Below are 19487 nucleotides of genomic sequence, written 5' to 3'. Positions count from 1 at the left end.
ATCAAAAGGAATTTATAAATTTATATGAGTTTTTTTTATTATTTATTGAAGTAATATATTGTCCTTAATGAGTAAAATAAGCTGGATTTGAGATTGAAGTTTAAAATACATTAAGTTAACAAGTTTGACACGACACGATCATTAAGGAATTCTACACAACATTAAGGAATTTTGATTATTACTCAAAACTAAATTTGTGGTCTAATAGTGGCATGATCTCAATCTAATTAATCTATTGGCTTGCTCGTGGTTGTGGCTACGATTTTTTGTGGTAAACAAATTGATCACCAATGCAATGGGGTTCAAGTTGGCCTACCGTATGCACATGTCCGAGTTCAAGAACGAAAACTCATCACAACAAACTGCTTGCGCCACGCTTGAAATTCGCACCAGACAAAGACTCCAATTCCAGCTCCTAACTTACAACAACGACCTCGCATCGCGCACCGTGCTCAAAGACGTGGTCTCTCCGGTGCTGACCACCAACCCTATCCGACGTTATGCCTCCCCACGTTATAGCCTCGCCTGCACTCTGCCAGCGTTGCATCCGCAATGCGTTTGCGATATTGGACATCAATGCGCAGGTGCGCGAGCGTGTGTTGCCGGCGATAGAGAAGTACGTGATGAAAGTGGCGGAGGCAGCTGAGGTTGCCGGCGTTAAAGTGTTTGGGGTGGTGGCTGAGATTGAGGTCATAAAAGCTAATATATTTGACCAACAAGAGGCATGCAATTATTTGGGTCTAAATAATGTCCAAAAGTGATTATGTAACAATTTGGAGGATATCAATTTTTATTAAATTATTCTTTTATGTCGTGTAATTTTACTATCACAACGTATATTTCAGTATTACTTACATTTCTCATTTTGGTCTTTCAGGATTTGAAATTTTATCTTTATGCCTTATGTTAAATTTTTTTCGTTAAATTGATGATACAACAAGTGTATTATGTATTTTTTTAATTTACGTTAAAATCACTTTGCGTAAAAAATGATCGTCATCATGCTTCATTTTCTCCACAATCAATATTTCATATTTTAAAACGACAACCAATCATACAATTTAGTTTCTATGAAGCTTAAAAACATCACACATTTGCTACACATAGATCAAATAGATGGAAAATATAAATTTAATCCGATGTAAACCGCTATTGTTCAACTTTTTTTGCGTGTGTGAAGCGTCCCTAATCCCAACGGCTAGTTATTATAATTAAACGGCTAATTTTTCTTTTTATTCTCTTTTGAAACGAATAAACGGCTAATTTTCTTTCACTTTCTCTCAATTCTCAATTCGACTTCGCTCACCTTTCTGCATGTTTCTTTCACTTTCTATGTGATCTTCTCTCACTTTCCCATCGATCCCCAGAAACCCATAACTATATAAACAATTCACGGCAAGGCAAACGAACTTGTTTTCCTTCCCTCTCTCTCTGCAACGCTTTCTCGCTCTATCAAGAAACGCTTCTGAAAACTTTCCTTAGAAAGTGACGCGTCCTTCCGGCAACCAAAATCCCTTTCTTGGAGAGATTCACCAAAAGGGTCTCAAGATTTTCCTGAGAAAGTGACATTTTTCCTGGGTAATTTCATAGATTTTTCTCTCGTGGTAATAGCCCAATGTGGACCCGAGACAAGAACTTTGGCACAAGAGGCTTCTCGACGCCGCCTGCGACATGGAAGACGGCGCCGCCAACTCCTCCGGTGGTGCCGATGTCAGAGAGGAAGAGAGTGTCGCCTTCTGACAGAGAGGATCATTTTCACATTGTGCATAAAGTGCCTGCCGGCGAGTCTCCCTACGTCAGAGCCAAACAGGTGCAGGTATGAAAGATTGAATTTTTATGCGTAATTTGGTATAAATTTTCTTATGGGTTATCTGATTTTTCTTTCTTTCGGTTCTTATTTTTCAAAATTAGCTACTGTTTTTCTTTCTTGTTAATTGGTTTCCCCTAATGATTTTTTTTTTCCTGGAAGGTAAGAATTTAGAGACCAATTTTGTTCCCTTAGTTAATGGAATTGACACTGGGATATCTTTCTTGCAATTGGTTTCCACTGCTATATTGTTTGATTGATTTGCGTTCTTCAAATGCAGTTGATAGAAAAGGATCCAGGCAAAGCCATATCCCTCTTCTGGGCTGCTATAAATGCTGGGGATCGAGTTGATAGTGCCTTGAAAGACATGGCAATTGTGATGAAACAATTGGATCGAGCGGAGGAGGCTATTGAAGCTATCAAGTCTTTTCGTCATCTCTGCCCGCATGATTCTCAGGAATCTCTTAACAATGTTTTAGTTGAACTGTACAAGGTAAAGCACCTTCATTTCTACGACAAATTACTTTTATTTTGTTATCTTCTTGTTTGAATACCCGGTTCTAACTCCATCATGGTAGGAGCTGTAAAATATTGTACACATGATATTCAGGACTTTAAGAAGGTTTGGTGCTCAAATGTGAGTCGAAAGTAGGAACTGCTAGAAGTCTAGAACTAGGTCACAATATTTTCTTCCTATGTTGAGGCGACTTAGTGGGATAAGGCTTTGTTGTAATATGTTGAGGCAACTAAGCCGCTAAAAGTAGGCCTTGTTGTAACTTTTCTGGGCAGACTTGCAGTGTAAATTAAAAATCAGGAGTTCCTCTCCTGTGGCCTTTTATTTCCTTCCTTTTTTTTTATTTCTCTCTCGTTATGCATCAGTAGAATATATTTATGGGAGTTTATCGACAAGGTATTGTTTCTGAATATCTATTACTCGAATGCTTGTATTCCTTAACATCTATTTCTACACGGTACTGCTGAATATTCCTATCATAATTTCAAGGTATATCAACATGTTGCAGTAAGGTTATTGCAATTGCATATCCTTCTCTTTGTCGGTGTCTATGTATGTTTATGTGTTGCTCACTTTGCTTTACATTTATCTGTTTTGCAGCGGTCGGGAAGGATTGAAGAAGAGATTGAAATGCTTCAGTCCAAATTGAAACACATTGACGAAGGTGTAGCTTTTTGTGGAAGGAGGACAAAGACTGCAAGATCTCAGGGGAGGAAGGTTCAAATTACTGTTGAACAAGAGAGAGCAAGGTGAATTTCACTGCTTTTCTCATTCTTCTTACTAATTCGACTGCAAAGTTCTGCATAATTAGATGACTTGGGTAATCTATCAATGCAGAATACTAGGAAACTTGGCCTGGGCTTACTTGCTGAAAGGTGATTACAAAACTGCCGAAGAATACTACTTGTAAGTTTCTGTTCATCCTGCTTTATATACCCACATGTGAAACGATATATTTTTCTAATTGTATATGATTTGTTCTTTAAAAAAATCTCAGGAAAGCTCTGTCATTGGAGCCGGATAAGAACAAGCAATGCAATTTAGCAATCTGTTTGATGCATATGAACAGATTTACAGAAGCAAAATCTCTGCTGCAAGTTGTAAGAGATTCATCTGGAAATAAACCAATGGATGAATCTTATGCCAAGTCTTTTGAGCGTGCTTATCAAATGCTGACCGAACGAAAGGCACAATCAGTTTTAAGACCAGTTGAACAGGATGGAAGATCTCACATGTTCTCCAGAAGGCAGGCAGATGGTCGCGAAGGGGAGACTGTATCTGTTGATCATTGGAAGAAAGATCGTTATTTGAAAAACCCGTGTGAGGGCAGGTCTAGTTTTTCCAGCATAATGAAGGAAAATCTGGGTGGTATACCAGGAGCAGAAACAACTCCAAATGTGAAGACATTGTTTTCTCCAGCTCCTGCTATATGGGATCCAGAAATTCAATTTTCTCAACCAAGAAGATCTCCGTGGGGACTTAATGGTGGACACCCCAGGAGGGAAATATGGGGACGTAATGTTGGAAGTTCAAATGAAGAACTCTCATTTGACCGATGTCCAAGAACAGAAAATGTGCGAGCTCCTGCTGCTCGAAGTCTCAATGAAGGTTTGCTAGCTTCAACTGTTGGAAAGTCAGAAGTCGCACTTCACAACTCGGTCTCTAGTTTGTCTTCACCAATTAGCAGAGATTTGAGGAGGCCCCAAGGAGATGCAGCAGTACGATCCATTCTGCAACCTATAGCAAGTGGAAATTGGAAGCATACCTCTCGGATGAATGATGACTGTTTCCAACTGAAAGACAAAGCCACGGTGGTCAGTTCTTCAATGTACAGTTGTGGTAAGAAAAGTTGGGCAGATATGGTCGAAGAAGAAGAACAACAGTTTCTTAGCTCTGAATACTTTGAAAACAACGAAAACCTGAATAGTAACATACCCCCTGAAAGTCCTTGTCTGCAAACTCAAGTGAAAAGTCTGGGCTCCAAGCTTGAATCAGTTGATCTCAAAGACAAAAATGTTATATCCGGAAATGCTGGCTCACCAAGGAACTCTGCAGTGCGCCGTTCTTTGCGCTTTGATCAGCAGCAGGAGCGAGAATCAGTGGATTACATCAGTTCATCATCCCCAGTTCCGAAGGTGGGCAGAAGAAAAAGGTTGCAGAGTTTCCAGGATATAACTGAATGTCAAGATAGTCCATGAGGAATCAGTATCAGTCTTATATTTGCAGTAGTTGGAGAATTTCTGTATGATTTTATTCTCTTGTTTTCGTCTCAGTGTGACATTTTTACTTCAAGATTTGTATGCGTAAAAGGGTTTTTTTTTGATACAAAGTTTACAACTATTTTTTGCTTATTGGATGCTCCAAGCCTCCAATGGGTAAAAAGCTTAAGGAAGGAAGGAATCAATAACTTGTTGCTTCTTCAATTACTTTGGAGTTATAAACTTTTTCCCTATTGAAAAACTAAAGATAATTATTTCGTTTTTTGTTTTTAGTTTACAATTTTTTCTTGGAAACAATGTGAGAGATATGCTGTATAAATGTATACACAAAATGAAATTCAAGAATTGAAAATTGAAGGCGAACTTTTTAGCTTTGCTTTATACGTTCGCCTCAATCTCTCTCTTTTCCCTCCCTCTACTCGAATCATCCCTCATTTTCTCCCGTTATGTTGTCCGAATATTAATGTGGGACGCCTTGAATTAAACTGACGGTCCAATAAAATAACATATCTCGTTCTCCTTAATTTTAGTTTGGTTTGGGTTGAACTCCTAACCCAATCTCAAGTGAGGAAAGTTTGAATCCAAACCCGGTTTGCAACCCTGGCCACTCCAACCTCGCATTAGCTAGTATAACTAGGGGTGAGCTTTTTTTTTTCAAATTATCGTATCAATAGAATTACTAATCATCCTCTACCAAATTTGTGTCACTTATTTGTACCCATTGGTAATAGTATGATATTTACACCGATATATATTAGGTACGGTACCAAAATATACTGTACCAGACTGATATTATTAATGTTATATATGTACTTATTAATTTATGTATATAATTATATATTTTGTTGTTATTATTAATATTGTATATTTCATTCTTTTCCTAGTCATCTGTTTGTTTTCTTCAGTTTTCTCAAAGAGGATTTTTTTTTAATTCATTTTGTATAGTTTGGTTTTCGTCAAATAATATTTATATTTAATTTAAATAAAAAAATCAAATAATTTCACCATGAACGAATGACGGTGAGGAATCCTAATTTGGATCCGATCCAAATCCAGTTTCCCCGATAGTAAAGTCCTCATCTTTTTCTCGCGACTTCATCTTTCTCTCATCTTGGCGGCGACTTCATCTCCCGTTTCCGACGACCTCATCTCCGTTTCTCCCGTTTCCGGCGACTCTCTCCGAAGTCCATCTCATCTTCTCCTTCATCAACTTGGGTTGGCTCCGTCTAGTGGCTGCCCGTACGCTCACAGTCATCAGTCACCGCATCACGCTTACTTTCCACTTTGCAGGTATATCTTAAATTCCCCCTCCCCTCTGCCATTTTCGTGCGTAAATGCAAAAAGGTCAATTCTTTTTTCTTTTCTCCGGCGAGGTATGAATCCATCATTTCTTCGGTTTCTTTCACTGAATTGCAGTTCATGCCTTTAATTTTGGAGTCAAACTGTAATGGTCAATTGAAAGAGTGATTTTTTAACTCACATTGAATGTAACTCTGTAGTTATTTTCACCTTGTGTGACGAATTTCGTGTTAGCATAGTGCTTGTTGATATCGAGTTTACTCGAAATTTGGTAAAATTGCGTGCATGATTAGAGGATATTTGAAGGTTAGATTGAAAAATACGAATCCTATTAAAAGTTAATCAGTTGTATAAAAACTAAAGAGTTTAAATTTGTTTCATTTGAACCGTTTATGAGTGCATACATGCAAATAAAGTTTACGAAATGTAAGACATTTATATAGTTAAGAGGTGAATTTATGTATAAATGCTGTTTGTGTGACCATATAATCATATATGGAAGTAATGTGGTAGATGTTAGGTGTTCACCCGTAAATTTAATGCTTTTCTTTATTAATATTTCATTTCTTGATTTACTAAAGTTGATTGTTTGCTCAGGGTTTGCTGGTAAGGGGATAACTTGCTCAATGAAGTCTTATAGGTTATCTGAACTAGCCCCACCTGAGGTTGAAAGCTTGAAAGCGCGTCCTCGAATTGATTTTTCTTCAATTTTCAGCACTGTGAGCCTTTCTTTTGTTCTCAAATCCTGACTGTTCTTTAAGAACTTGGGCAACTTTTTTGTTCGTATTTATATTCATAAATGAAGTAACTCATTCAATAAAGTAGCTATACTTGGTCAGGTCAACCCTATAGTTGATGAGGTTCGTAAAAGAGGCGATGCTGCGGTTAAGGAGTATGTACTTCTTTAATTCCTTTTTATCATTTTATTGATTTGTTATTACTTTTTATTTATTAGCACACCTTTAATCCCTAAAGAATTTGTTGTTTTAATATGCTTTATTTATTTTTCTCTCACACAGGTATACTGCAAAGTTTGACAAAGTTGAACTGGATAATATAGTTGTAGAAGTATCCGAGCTTCCAGATCCTGAGGTATCTCTATGTAGACGTGTTTTCTGGATACAAGATATTAATTTTATGTATTGAATTCTGATATTTTTCTTATGCAGCTCGATGCAGTTATTAAAGAAGCATTTGACGTGGCATATGACAATATATATGCATTTCATTTTGCTCAGAAATCAGCTGAGAAAACTGTTGAGAACATGAAGGTAAACCTATATTGCAGCTTGCTTTTTTCTATATAGTATATACCCAGAGTCTTTAAGCATCTTTAACCTTTCAGGGTGTCAAATGTAAACGGGTGGCAAGAAGCATTGGTTCTGTGGGTGTTTATGTTCCAGGAGGAACTGCAGTTTTACCTTCAACAGCTCTGATGCTTTCTGTTGTAAGTTGATGATTTTTGTTGTAAAACTTGCTTTTGGTCATGTCATCCTTTTGATCTTTATCATGGTTCTCAAATTTTAAATCATAAAGATTGATGGACAAATGCTTTTATCATGTTTACCAGCCTGCACAGATTGCTGGGTGTAAAACTGTTGTTCTCGCCACTCCCCCAAGTCAGGATGGCACCATATGCAAGGTGATTCTTTACTTTGGATGGAATGCGTTATGAGGGGATTCAAATTTAGAGTTGATCATTTTTTGTTTTACTCCTCAGGAAGTACTATATTGTGCTAAGAAGGCTGGTGTAACTCACATCCTTAAAGCTGGTGGCGCACAGGTCTGTAAACACCAAATATACAACATTTATGTTTTATCACATACAGTAATCTGATAATTCTTTTTGCTTTACAGGCAATCTCTGCTATGGCTTGGGGTACGGAATCTTGCCCAAAGGTGTTACTTTCCCTTTTATATTGTTATTGTGTTGTTCATAACTTGTCCATATATTTGCACTATGCCTTGTATTTGTTACCCAATTATTAGCTCATGTTCTGAGCATGATTTCTTTTGATAAAATAGAGGATCAGTCGTATAAGAAAAGCAGAGGACAAAAATTAGCTTAGCTATTATGTTGTAATTTTCTTTGAAATTCATTTGTGATCAATCTAAAGAAAATGTAATCTTTTGCTCTTATTTATCTAATTATTTGATTCAAATAATTTTCAGGTTGAAAAAATTTTTGGCCCTGGAAATCAATATGTCACTGCTGCAAAAATGATTCTCCAGGTACATATACTTACAATTCCAAGTTCTTTGCTTAACTTTTAGTGAAGCTGAAACATGGGAGTTAAGTTAGATTATTGTGTTTACCAGAACAGCGAAGCCATGGTTTCAATTGACATGCCTGCGGGCCCTTCAGAAGTTTTGGTCATTGCTGACAAACATGCCAGTCCTGTTCATATAGCTGCTGATTTACTTTCTCAGGTGCTTCCTTGTTCTGCAATGCTTTTTCTAAGTTTGTGGGTGATCACTTTTGTAATTTAACATTTATAAGAGATACTGGATGTTTAACTCAATACAATTTGCACCCTTACAGTTTTAAAGATTTAGGCTTTGTTTCAACTTTAGTCTACTGAAGTGGCTAAAGCAGGACCGCTGTATTTCTCAATCCTCTTATTATAAGATGTCTAGCACATTGTTATTTGTTGCAGATCTTTTACTGCATTATATGAAATCTAAATGATTGATATAGTATTTTGGGATGCTTGTGGGCAACCTGAGTAACTAATACAATTTCAGGCTGAGCACGGCCCTGATAGTCAAGTTGTTCTTGTAATTGCTGGGGATGGCGTGGATCTTAAAGGTATAGAAGAGGAAATCAGCAAGCAGTGCCAAAGCCTACCAAGGGGAGCGTTTGCTTCAAAAGCACTGAGCCACAGTTTCACAGTGTTTGCTAGGGATATGGTTGAGGTTTGTCCTTGCATCTTGATATGATATGTCTGTCAGTAAATTTAGGAAGTCCCTGTATTTACTTCACTGGAATCACTTGTGAAATCGGTCAAGGATGGTGAGTAGTGTAGGGGTATTTGTAGCATGCATTTCATCTCATCCAATGTTAAATTACCTTTGGAGAGGTTGCAGAGTCTAGCAAAGTTCCGTTAAATGAAATAATCATAGATTTCTACTCTAAAGTCTTGAACTAGTAAGGAGATAGTAATGTGGCAAGAAGGTAATATTGGGTTGTTATATATAAGATTAGAACAGTCTCACTTTAAGAGTTTTAGTGTTGGTCCTAAAAGGAGAGATTACAGCCTAGGGTTACGTCCTTAAGTTGCCTCATTATATTAGTTACTTACTCGAGCTGAATTTTTATGTGATTTGTGTCCAAAAGTGAAATTTTTGTCTCAGCATTCCCCTTGCATGGAAAATTTTAATTGCATTGTTGCTGTCTCTTGGTTCAGTTCATTTGGCTCTCAACATTAAAGATCCTCATTATTTTTGTCCAAATTTTTATTATCTCAATTGGTGCGTTTGATAAAAAGTGTTTGTTTTTAGTATTTTTATGATAACTATGTTAACTTCTGGGCTACATGCATCATCTTTGCTTACCTGTATGTCGTTTGAGACGTTCTGTGTGATCCCGAAATTAGACATGATGATGGCTGTTTCAGGCAGTGTCTTTTTCAAACTTGTATGCACCCGAGCATCTGATCATCAATGTCCAGGATGCAGAAAAGTGGGAGAGTTTCATTGAAAATGCAGGTGTACTTCTCTTATCCTGCAACTTGACAGTTTTGTCCTTTTTATTCCTTTAATTTTTCTTTTAACAATAGTTTTCCTCCCTTTTGTCTTTCATTTGTGTATCACTATGTTGATCTTTGCTTCCATTTTGCCGGTGGTTCCAAACGTTGGTCTACGTGATTGTCATGCCATGATTAGTGATCTCTCATTTGGACTTGTAGTTGTACAGATGAAACTCACTAGCTTCAGCCTTAGGATTTTGTTTCCAGCTGAGATAAAATAATTAGATATCTAAATTTCGATATCTTTCGCGCGCAGGTTCTGTATTTTTAGGGCAGTGGACACCAGAGAGTGTGGGAGACTACGCAAGTGGGACGAACCACGTCCTTCCAACGTATGGTTATGCGAGGATGTATGGTGGCGTGTCTTTGGACTCATTTCTCAAGTACATGACAGTGCAGTCTTTGACAGAGGAAGGTTTGCAAAAGCTCGGCCCATATGTGGCTACCATGGCCGAAGTTGAGGGACTAGAGGCGCACAAGAGAGCTGTAACCCTTAGACTTAAGGATATCGAAGCCCGGCAGGTCCTAACATAAGGTGATTTTCGCAGCAAGAGCATTTGCCAAATTTGTTCTCCCCTTTGGGGCAAATTGCCGTTTTTGGGGATGTACCAGCTACTATTGAAAAATCTGCGGTGGGTGAATTTTGATCGTTGTACTATAGAGCAAAACTGGTGGGTGGAATACCATTAAACTTTGTTGTAGGTTGGTAATGTTTTCTTTCTTTTGAAGCATTCCTTTTTCCTTCTTTTTCCCCAAATTTCAATAAACGTTGGGGTTCGTTTGGAAGTGTTTTTGAAACTAATCTTTATGAAAATGCAAGTGAATTCTAAAAAAGCACTTTAAGGGCTTCTTACAAGAAGCACGTCTGAGTGTTTTTGGAAACTCAAAACCTTTTTTATCTAAAACGTTTTTAGTCATTTTAAAAATACTTTCAAATAAGCTCTAAAGCTTTTGATAAATGCAATGATGTATTACAAGGCTTGTTGCTGTTGATGTGATGCAATGCAAGCCGTTCAATTTTGTTTCCCTTACATTAGAGTAAATCGAACCCTTAACCTATTTTAGTCATGATTCAAATTCATTGTCAATCATTAAAATATCTATTGATGCATACATGTCCGTAGATGAAAACGAAGTAAGCACATTAATTGACCAAGAAAAAAACGAAGCAAGCACATTTTTATTTTGAAAGAAATCACATTCCATATTTTAAAACAACATGTATCAACAAAATTTTTTCCATATCATTTCCAATTAATCGTGTTGGTTTCTCTTTTAACTCTAGAAAGATTTTGGGTAAACAAGACGAAGAATAAGACGACACAAACAACAAGGAAATGACGTCTTTCTTCAACATTTTTTGTTTTTATCCAAACGATTGAAGGATTGAGGGTGCGAGAAGTTGACTACATGATCTTGATTATATGGATAAAACAACTTGAGTTACAGGTTATTGGGGTTACTCCAATAGTTAAAAGAAGATCCAATTTAAGCTCTTTTTTTTTGAGAGAGAGAAATTCCAATTTTTGTAGATAATTTCCCCCCATACAGGAAAAAAAAAAAAACCCTAAAAATCAGTATCGAAAGGAATTAAACGCGACCACAGGTCACACCTTGTCCAAAAAACAAAAAACAAAATAAAAATAAAAAGGAAAAAAAATTAAAACGTAAACAGGAAACAACCGAGAACGAAAAGAAAGAAAGAAAGAAATAAAAAAGCTTCCTGCTTGAATCCCGAAACGAAAAGCAGATCTGCAACAAGGTCACTGCCTGCTGGTACTGAACCCTCCCTCTCTCTCTCCTCTCTCTCTCTCTCTCTCTCTCTGTGCATTGCATTTGGATGTGTTCAGCCTTCAAATGATTTCACCTCTGAATTCCCAGATCTGAATCTCTCTCTCTCTCTTGCCGATTTTCTTTCGCCTGCTGATTGGTTTCCGAGAAAAGCCGAGAAATTTGATCATTAGACGATTTGCCGAACCAATCCGTGGTCTCGTATTTCCACACTGCTAATCAAGAATCCGCATTCCCAGATCTGAGGTACATGTCTCTCTCTCTACTTCTGATTTTAATCGCGAATTCACATCCTGATTGGTTGCTGAGAAATTGATTAGGAAAAAAATGGATAATTAGATCGAAAGCATTGCCAATTGGGAGACTTTGAGGGGTGATTTGTATTATTGAATTGAGTTTAGTCAATTGAATTGTTCTTGGTTGTTTGATCTTTGATTTCAGTTAGGGGGGGTTTCAATTGGGATTTGAGATGCTGACGAAATTCGAGACCAAGAGTAATCGGGTGAAAGGGCTGAGCTTTCACCCCAAGCGGCCATGGATCTTGGCCAGTCTCCACAGCGGTGTGATCCAGCTCTGGGATTACCGAATGGGCACTCTCATCGACCGTTTTGACGAGCACGATGGCCCTGTACGTGGCGTCCATTTCCACTCCTCTCAGCCGCTTTTCGTCTCCGGAGGTATAACGCCACAATTCAATCTTATTTTTGTCGGTTCGTTCGCTCTGTGTATAAATCTGCAAATTTCAGGCACTTGACGTTATAGATTCGATATGAAATGGATATAATGTAAGTTATACTGCCGTGGTAGTTCGGTCACATTGTGTAATGTGTGGTCATCTTGCTGTACCTCGCCCTATGCATCCGTTATAATTGGTAGTGTAGTTCATTAGCTTCTTCTTGATGCCCTGTAGAATCAATCAGATCTGAACCATTCACTCTTATATTCTTAATCTGAAATTGGGTTACCTGTGTTTTTCTGGATCTGTCAACCATTTACTTGTCTGTAAAGTCTTATTTTATTATGACGGCTGCCGATTTGGAAGAGTCTTGAGAGAGGTAATTGATTGTTTATGCTTAAATGGCAGGGGATGATTACAAGATCAAGGTATGGAATTACAAGTTGCATAGGTGTTTGTTTACACTTCTTGGACACCTTGATTACATCCGAACTGTTCAATTCCATCATGAGTATCCGTGGATTGTTAGTGCGAGTGATGACCAGACAATTAGAATATGGAATTGGCAGTCCCGAACTTGTATTTCTGTGCTCACTGGACACAACCATTACGTCATGTGTGCCTTATTCCATCCAAAGGAGGATCTTGTTGTCTCAGCATCATTGGATCAAACTGTTCGTGTTTGGGATATTGGTGCCCTCAGGAAAAAGACGGTTGCCCCAGCAGATGACATCATGCGCTTGAGTCAGATGAATGCAGATTTCTTTGGTGGAGTTGATGCTGTTGTGAAGTATGTTTTGGAAGGTCATGATCGGGGTGTGAATTGGGCATCATTTCATCCTACACTCCCTCTGATCGTCTCTGGAGCAGACGATCGACAAGTGAAACTTTGGCGGATGAATGGTATGTCTTTTTTCTTTTATTTCAGGTTTCCTGTGAAATAAACAATTTTTTTTACTACGCACCTCTCTTAGATTGGTTTTAACAAGAAACAAAAATATTAATGCATCTACTTCTTGCTTTCATGTACCACAGTCAGGTGAAAAATCCTTGAATGACATTTGGTTTAAACTTTAATTCTGTAAATTTAAATAGTTGGGAATATATAAATCGAATTATTCATTTAATTCTATTTCTCTTTAGATAATAGATCAAGTTCTCATTATGTCAAACACAACATGTGTTAGGAATATATCTTAAAGACCAATCTTTTAGTCTTTCATCATCGTTCTCAATATCTGCCTTTCTGTAGCAACCGAGCACATGATATAGTAACCTAAAATTTTTTGAACATTTTTTTGTTCTTTTGTCATTCCTTTGGTAAGCCATAGGGGTAAATTGTTTCACGTTGTTAAAGAGAGGGCAATGAATTAGTTTGTTAGCCTGAATTATCATTTAATTTTTTTCTATTATTATTCTGTCAAATACCAGACATCCGTTGGTACTGTGCATGATTTTTTAATTTAAGTCTTGTTTCCTATCATGAGGGAAAAAAACATATCTCTCCCCCTTCCTCACCCAAAGAAAAAAAGGGAAGAAACTGGAATCTTTATAGGGTGTCATTTCACCTCATTAGCATCTAGAAACTAGGTATTCTAACTTTCGTAAAGTTAATTCATGGCAAGTGTCACTGTGTCACAAGTAATATCATTAGCACTGAAAAAAGCCACACAATTGCTTTTGGATATGTACTTATATATTCCTTGCTAAATAGTATGCATATATTCAAATTTTTGTAAATACTCTTGTAGTGTGTGCACATTAGAAATCTAAAAATAGAGTTATGAAATCCTGTTTGGTTGAACTGGCAAATGGTCACCTGTTAAATCTTTTCAATTTCAGATACAAAGGCTTGGGAAGTGGACACTCTAAGGGGGCACATGAACAATGTATCCTGTGTTCTATTCCATTCAAGGCAGGATATTATTGTGTCCAATTCAGAGGATAGAAGTATCCGAGTCTGGGATGCAACAAAACGAACTGGTCTTCAGACATTTCGTAGGGAGCATGATAGGTTCTGGATTCTTTCAGCACATCCTGAAATGAACCTCTTGGCTGCTGGGCATGATAGTGGCATGATTGTCTTTAAATTGGAGAGGGAGCGTCCTGCTTTTTCTGTTAGCGGTGATTCAATGTACTATGTTAAAGATCGTTTTCTCCGCTTCTATGAGTTCTCCACCCAGAGAGACAGTCAGGTTATCCCAATTCGAAGGCCTGGTTCTTCCAACTTGAATCAAGGGGCAAAAACACTATCTTACAGCCCTACCGAAAATGCTGTTTTGATAGGTTCAGATACGGAAGGGGGTTCTTATGAACTATACATTATACCCAAAGATAGCTTTGGTCGGGGTGATACTATGCAGGAGGCAAAAAGAGGAATCGGAGGCCCAGCTGTGTTCGTGGCTCGCAATAGGTTTGCAGTGCTTGAAAAGAGCACCAACCAAGTTATAGTTAAAAATCTGAAAAATGAGATTGTCAAGAAGAGTGCCCTACCTATTGTTGCTGATGCAATATTTTATGCTGGAACTGGAAACTTGCTCTGCAGGGCAGAGGACAGAGTCATTATTTTTGACCTGCAGCAGAGAATTATTGTTGGAGAGCTTCAAACTCCTTTTGTAAGGTATATTGTTTGGTCAAATGACATGGAGAGCGTTGCTTTACTTAGCAAACATTCAATTGTGATAGCCAATAAGAAGCTTGTGCATCAGTGCACTCTCCATGAGACAATTCGTGTAAAGAGTGGAGCTTGGGATGACAATGGCGTCTTCCTATATACAACCTTGAACCACATCAAATACTGCCTTCCTAATGGGGATAGTGGAATCATCAGGACCCTTGACATTCCAGTGTACATAACAAAAGTGTATGGAAACACCATACATTGCTTGGATCGAGATGGGAAGAACTGTGCCATTGTTGTTGATGCAACAGAATATGTTTTCAAGTTATCCTTACTGAAGAAAAGGTATGACCAGGTTATGAGCATGATTAGGAGTTCTGAGCTCTGTGGCCAGGCCATGATTGCATATCTACAGCAGAAAGGTTTCCCTGAAGTTGCTCTTCATTTTGTGAAGGATGAGAGGACTCGCTTCAACTTGGCACTAGGGAGTGGGAACATCCAGATTGCTGTTGCTTCTGCCAAGGAAATTGATGAGAAAGATCACTGGTATCGATTGGGAGTGGAGGCCCTACGTCAGGGTAATGCAGGCATTGTAGAATATGCGTATCAGAGGACAAAGAATTTTGAGAGGCTATCATTCCTATATCTTGTGACTGGAAACTTGGATAAATTATCTAAAATGCTGAAAATTGCTGAAGTCAAGAATGATGTGATGGGTCAGTTCCACAATGCTTTGTATTTGGGTGATATCAGAGAACGTGTTAAGATCTTGGAGAATGCAGGTCATTTACCTCTTGCTTATAGCACAGCTGTAATCCATGGGCTCCATGATATTGCTGAACGTTTGGCAGCTGAACTGGGAGATAATGTTCCTGTTTTACCCAAGGGGAAATCTCCCTCTCTTTTGATACCTCCTACGCCAATCATCTGCGGTGGAGATTGGCCCTTGTTGAGGGTCATGAGAGGAATATTTGAGGGTGGTCTTGATAATGTGGGCAAGAATGTTGAGGAAGAGTATGAAGAGGCTACAGATGCTGATTGGGGAGAGGATTTGGATATTGTTGATGTGGACAAGATTCCAAATGGAGACATCAGTGCAGTGCTGGATGATGAGGAAGCACACGAGGAAAATGAGGAGGAAGGATGGGATCTTGAAGATCTTGAACTTCCACCTGAGATTGATACTCCAAAAACTGCCAGCAATGCCCGTTCTTCTGTGTTTGTTGCCCCAACTCCAGGTATGCCTGTAAGTCAAATCTGGTCCCAGAAATCATCTCTGGCTGCCGAACATGCTGCAGCTGGGAATTTCGATATTGCAATGCGTTTGTTGAGCAGGCAGCTGGGTATAAAGAACTTTGATCCCTTAAGACAATTATTTCTCGATTTACACATGGGCAGTCATACGTATCTACGTGCCTTCTCGACAGCTCCTGTGCTTACCGTGGCCATTGAGAGGGGATGGAGTGAATCAGCTACTCCTAATGTTAGGGGTCCTCCTGCTCTTGTATTTAAATTCTCTGAGCTAGAAGAGAAGCTTAAGGTGGGTTACAAGGCCACAACCCAAGGGAAATTTGCTGATGCTTTACGTATTTTCCTTGGTATTCTGCATACTATTCCTCTGATTGTAGTTGATTCAAGGAGAGAGGTTGATGAAGTAAAAGAATTAATAATCATTGTAAAGGAGTATGTTCTGGGTTTGAAGATGGAGATTAAGAGGAAGGAACTTAAAGGCGATCCGGTTCGCCAACAGGAGCTAGCAGCTTACTTCACCCACTGCAACCTTCAGATCCCTCACTTGAGGCTAGCATTACTAAATGCCCTGAGTGTTTGCTATAAGGCTGGTAATCTCAACACGGCAGCTAACTTTGCCAGGCGACTTTTGGAGACCAATCCCAGCGTTGAAAACCATGCAAAGACTGCAAGACAAATCCTGCAAGCTGCCGAAAAGAACATGACTGATGCAACCCAGCTAAACTATGATTTCAGAAACCCATTTGTGGTTTGTGGGGGAACATACGTGCCTATTTACCGTGGACAGAAGGATGTGTCATGCCCGTACTGCAGCTCTCGGTTTGTTCCTGACCATGAAGGGAAGATCTGTTCTGTTTGTGATCTTGCAGTGGTTGGATCAGATGCATCTGGTTTGCTCTGCTCTCCTACCCAGATAAGATGATCTCCAGTTTCAACATTCACCTACGACAACGGTTATGTTAGTTTTCTCGTCTCCTTGAGCAGGGTTTATATTTTAAAGAACGCAATTTGATTAGGTTGTGCTTCTCTTGTATTTCTATTTCAAATTTTATTGCAAGGTTCGTGATCATGATTTTCGCTGTAATGAACAGGTTGAGCATTTTGGTCTAGGTGATTCTTGTGACTTCCGAGAATAAACAAATTAGATTGAGTTGTCAAAATTACTTGCTTTTCCTGAGATTTGTAGCTTTGAAATTCCATATATTGTAGACACCATTTTCGTGTTAGAACTCGTTTGTGAATTCCACCGGAGATATGTCAATCTGCCGGGGATTTTGAATATGTTAGTGCTTGAAATGTATTTCATTTCTTGTGTGCCTGAGTAGCGTTCTGTTAATTGTATTCGAAGATGTACACTATTGAGAAACGATGGATTATCGGCCATCACCCTGGCGCATTAACATTTCGATTTGCATGCCTTCGTACACACTAGTTGCACCAATGGTTATGCTAGTACTGGAACAATTATCACCTCTAGCATAAGCCATTGAAGGCGGCCCGAGCAAGTATTCAGTGTCCTCTGGACTGAAATCAGCAGTTCTCCGTGGATGCTTCGCCAGAGTCTGTATCCTTCTAGCTCCATTGCTACCTTTTTCATGCTAGGCCTTTCCTCCCTTTTCACCCTCAAGCATCTACTTGCAAGATTAGCCACTCTTTTCAGTGTCTCAAGATTTCTGTCGGTGACTATGTCGTCATCGAGAATTTGAGTCAAGCGACCCTGTTCCACGGAACAAACGAAGAAGTTTGCCAGGTTTCTCTCTTCTTCAGGCCTAGTAAATGACAGTGCCACTTTTCTTGTTAGCAGCTCCACAAGAACAACTCCGAAACTGTAGACGTCACTCTTTTCTGTCAGCTGGTTTGAATGGAAGTATTCAGGGTCCAAGTACCCTAGCGTCCCTTGCACTAGAGTTGTGATTTGAGCTTGATCTAGAGGAATCAATCGCGAAGCTCCGAAGTCCGACACTTTTGCTGTGTAATTTTCGCCTAATAATATATTTGTTGTTTTCACATCTCGGTGTATGATTGGCATGGAAGTGGAGGAGTGCAAGTACGCTAGTGCTCCGGCAGTTTCAGCTGCGATCTTCAGTCGTAACTCCCACGAAAGCGACGATTCTTTGCTCTTTACGTTATGAAGATGATAAAAAAGAGTTCCCCCGGTGATGAACTCGTAAACTAGTAAAGGCACTTGTGTCTCCAAACAGCAACCCAGTAGCTTCACCACATTTCTGTGGTTGACTTGAGAAAGAACAATAACTTCGTTTATAAACTGCTCACTTTGGATTGAAGCTCCGATTTTCGACTTTTTTATGGCAACCACTTCATTATCTGGTAGTATTCCTTTGTAAACTGTACCGTAGCCTCCTTCGCCGAGGACTCTACTGTCATCGTAGTAGCCTGTAGCCTTGTCAAGTTCTTCTGCTGTAAAGATTTTTGTTGTCTCCACCAATCCTCCTTGGCGACTCGCGAGTCGTTGTTGTAACAACATGCCACCATTCTCTTTGAAATACTTTTCTCTGAGTTTGATGTAGTTGTTTTTCTTCATTCCCCAGTAGGTCCATGAACCTCCCACCAGGAAAATCAAGGAGGCTACTGTCACAGCTGCAATTCACCACCAAATTAGACTTCAATTTATTACGATCTACATGATAATATAGCAATAGCATGCATTTAATCCGAATTTTTTTGTGCAGGACATCCGTTTATAGATTAAAGAATCAATACACATCCATATTGTGTTGCCTACGGTAATGGAATCGACATTTTATTGCTGACATAGTGACACAGTTTGATCGACGCCCGTTACATAGTCTACCAATGCAAATACTTACCCAATGAAATAATAAGCAAGCGAATGCTTTTGGAAAGATTGCTTCCATTGTCTTTGCTGCAACCAGTTCCAGTTCCAGTTTTCATTCCGTCGCCTTTGAACCCTTTTGGACAGACACAAGAATAATTTCCAGGTAAATTTATACACGCTCCTGCGCTGCAACGGTTTGAAATCTCACACTCGTCGATATCTGAAAAGAGTACAGATTACTCACTAACACATAATTAAGGCACATAGTTATAAATTAGGTGTATCTAAAAGATGATCAGTACCATGACAACCCTCTGGGAGGTACGGATTTCCTTCGTAACCTGGCAAGCACTGACAAAAGTAGCCGGACAGATTGACGGGGCTGACACAAGTGCTATTTCCCTTGCATGCATAGTCCTCCCTCTTTTGAGCTGCATCACATTCTTCATCCCCAATTGCCCAATTGAGAACCATCGGAAGCCGGCTTGTGTTTTCGAGCTCTTGGAAACTTCTATTAGAAAATGTGAACTGGCCTTCTTCCACAATGAAGGAATAGCTACATGGATTAAAGTCCCATATAAGCGTATGATTGGAGTAGCTACTCATCATCACGGTACGAACTTGAAGCCCACTTGGGATTGAAGTCTGGCAGCACCCAATGCCGGAGCAAGACTCACGAATGCTCCCTAAGCTCTCGCAGAAGGTCATGCAACCGGTTACGTACTTTTCGCTCCCACGCACTCCTTCAAAGATCGCGTAAGAGT

General features: G+C 39.0%; 3 protein-coding genes and 1 pseudogene across 9 annotated transcripts; 3 read left to right on the top strand and 1 right to left on the bottom strand.

Moving 5' to 3' along the window:
- The first annotated feature begins 1264 nt into the window (after window positions 1-1264).
- On the top strand, window positions 1265-4747 carry LOC126621548 (uncharacterized). 2 transcript variants are annotated; one of them, XM_050290074.1, is made up of 5 exons: window positions 1265-1810; window positions 2088-2300; window positions 2922-3070; window positions 3159-3227; window positions 3319-4747. In XM_050290074.1, the coding sequence occupies exons 1-5, from the start codon at window positions 1616-1618 to the stop codon at window positions 4517-4519; spliced, it is 1827 nt and encodes a 608-aa protein (XP_050146031.1). In that variant the 5' UTR covers window positions 1265-1615; the 3' UTR covers window positions 4520-4747. The 2 variants fall into 2 exon arrangements, with proteins under 2 accessions (XP_050146031.1, XP_050146030.1); XM_050290073.1 differs by having other exon boundaries at window positions 1265-1816.
- A 702-nt stretch (window positions 4748-5449) lies between these two features.
- Window positions 5450-10619, top strand: LOC126624722 (histidinol dehydrogenase, chloroplastic). 2 transcript variants are annotated; one of them, XM_050293823.1, is made up of 14 exons: window positions 5450-5830; window positions 6437-6558; window positions 6679-6731; window positions 6859-6931; window positions 7009-7110; window positions 7185-7286; window positions 7410-7481; window positions 7560-7622; window positions 7697-7738; window positions 8012-8071; window positions 8159-8269; window positions 8585-8755; window positions 9457-9547; window positions 9845-10619. In XM_050293823.1, the coding sequence occupies exons 2-14, from the start codon at window positions 6466-6468 to the stop codon at window positions 10120-10122; spliced, it is 1311 nt and encodes a 436-aa protein (XP_050149780.1). In that variant the 5' UTR covers window positions 5450-5830; window positions 6437-6465; the 3' UTR covers window positions 10123-10619. The 2 variants fall into 2 exon arrangements, with proteins under 2 accessions (XP_050149780.1, XP_050149781.1); XM_050293824.1 differs by lacking the exon at window positions 5450-5830 and adding an exon at window positions 5892-5913.
- Window positions 10620-11209: 590 nt separating this feature from the next.
- On the top strand, window positions 11210-17231 carry LOC126624716 (coatomer subunit alpha-1-like). 5 transcript variants are annotated; one of them, XM_050293817.1, is made up of 5 exons: window positions 11210-11364; window positions 11470-11625; window positions 11821-12056; window positions 12464-12958; window positions 13898-17231. In XM_050293817.1, exons 3-5 carry the CDS (start codon window positions 11849-11851, stop codon window positions 16846-16848), a joined length of 3654 nt encoding a protein of 1217 aa, XP_050149774.1. In that variant the 5' UTR covers window positions 11210-11364; window positions 11470-11625; window positions 11821-11848; the 3' UTR covers window positions 16849-17231. The 5 variants fall into 5 exon arrangements, with proteins under 5 accessions (XP_050149774.1, XP_050149776.1, XP_050149777.1 ...); XM_050293819.1 differs by having other exon boundaries at window positions 11221-11364; window positions 11533-11625; XM_050293820.1 differs by having other exon boundaries at window positions 11232-11625; window positions 13898-16884; window positions 17018-17231.
- LOC126624721 (putative wall-associated receptor kinase-like 16) lies at window positions 17095-19478 on the bottom strand (annotated as a pseudogene).
- Window positions 19479-19487: the final 9 nt, after the last annotated feature.

The sequence above is a fragment of the Malus sylvestris genome, chromosome 5, assembly GCF_916048215.2.
Source record: "Malus sylvestris chromosome 5, drMalSylv7.2, whole genome shotgun sequence".
Classification (NCBI taxonomy): domain Eukaryota; kingdom Viridiplantae; phylum Streptophyta; class Magnoliopsida; order Rosales; family Rosaceae; genus Malus; species Malus sylvestris.
Note: the sequence above shows the minus strand (reverse complement) of the source record. Positions and strands in the feature narration are given on the sequence as shown.

Excerpts from the sequence above, each read along its gene's own strand:
- LOC126621548 (XM_050290073.1), top strand. The coding sequence starts at position 1,616 with ATGTGGACCCGAGACAAGAACTTTGGCACAAGAGGCTTCTCGACGCCG. Across the intron at positions 2,301-2,921 it reads TTTTAGTTGAACTGTACAAG|CGGTCGGGAAGGATTGAAGA; the intron begins GTAAAGCACCTT and ends TCTGTTTTGCAG. Across the intron at positions 3,228-3,318 it reads ACTGCCGAAGAATACTACTT|GAAAGCTCTGTCATTGGAGC; the intron begins GTAAGTTTCTGT and ends AAAAAATCTCAG.
- LOC126624722 (XM_050293823.1), top strand. The coding sequence starts at position 6,466 with ATGAAGTCTTATAGGTTATCTGAACTAGCCCCACCTGAGGTTGAAAGC. Across the intron at positions 7,111-7,184 it reads AAACTGTTGAGAACATGAAG|GGTGTCAAATGTAAACGGGT; the intron begins GTAAACCTATAT and ends TTAACCTTTCAG. Across the intron at positions 9,548-9,844 it reads GAGTTTCATTGAAAATGCAG|GTTCTGTATTTTTAGGGCAG; the intron begins GTGTACTTCTCT and ends TTTCGCGCGCAG.
- LOC126624716 (XM_050293817.1), top strand. The coding sequence starts at position 11,849 with ATGCTGACGAAATTCGAGACCAAGAGTAATCGGGTGAAAGGGCTGAGC. Across the intron at positions 12,057-12,463 it reads GCCGCTTTTCGTCTCCGGAG|GGGATGATTACAAGATCAAG; the intron begins GTATAACGCCAC and ends CTTAAATGGCAG. Across the intron at positions 12,959-13,897 it reads GAAACTTTGGCGGATGAATG|ATACAAAGGCTTGGGAAGTG; the intron begins GTATGTCTTTTT and ends TTTCAATTTCAG.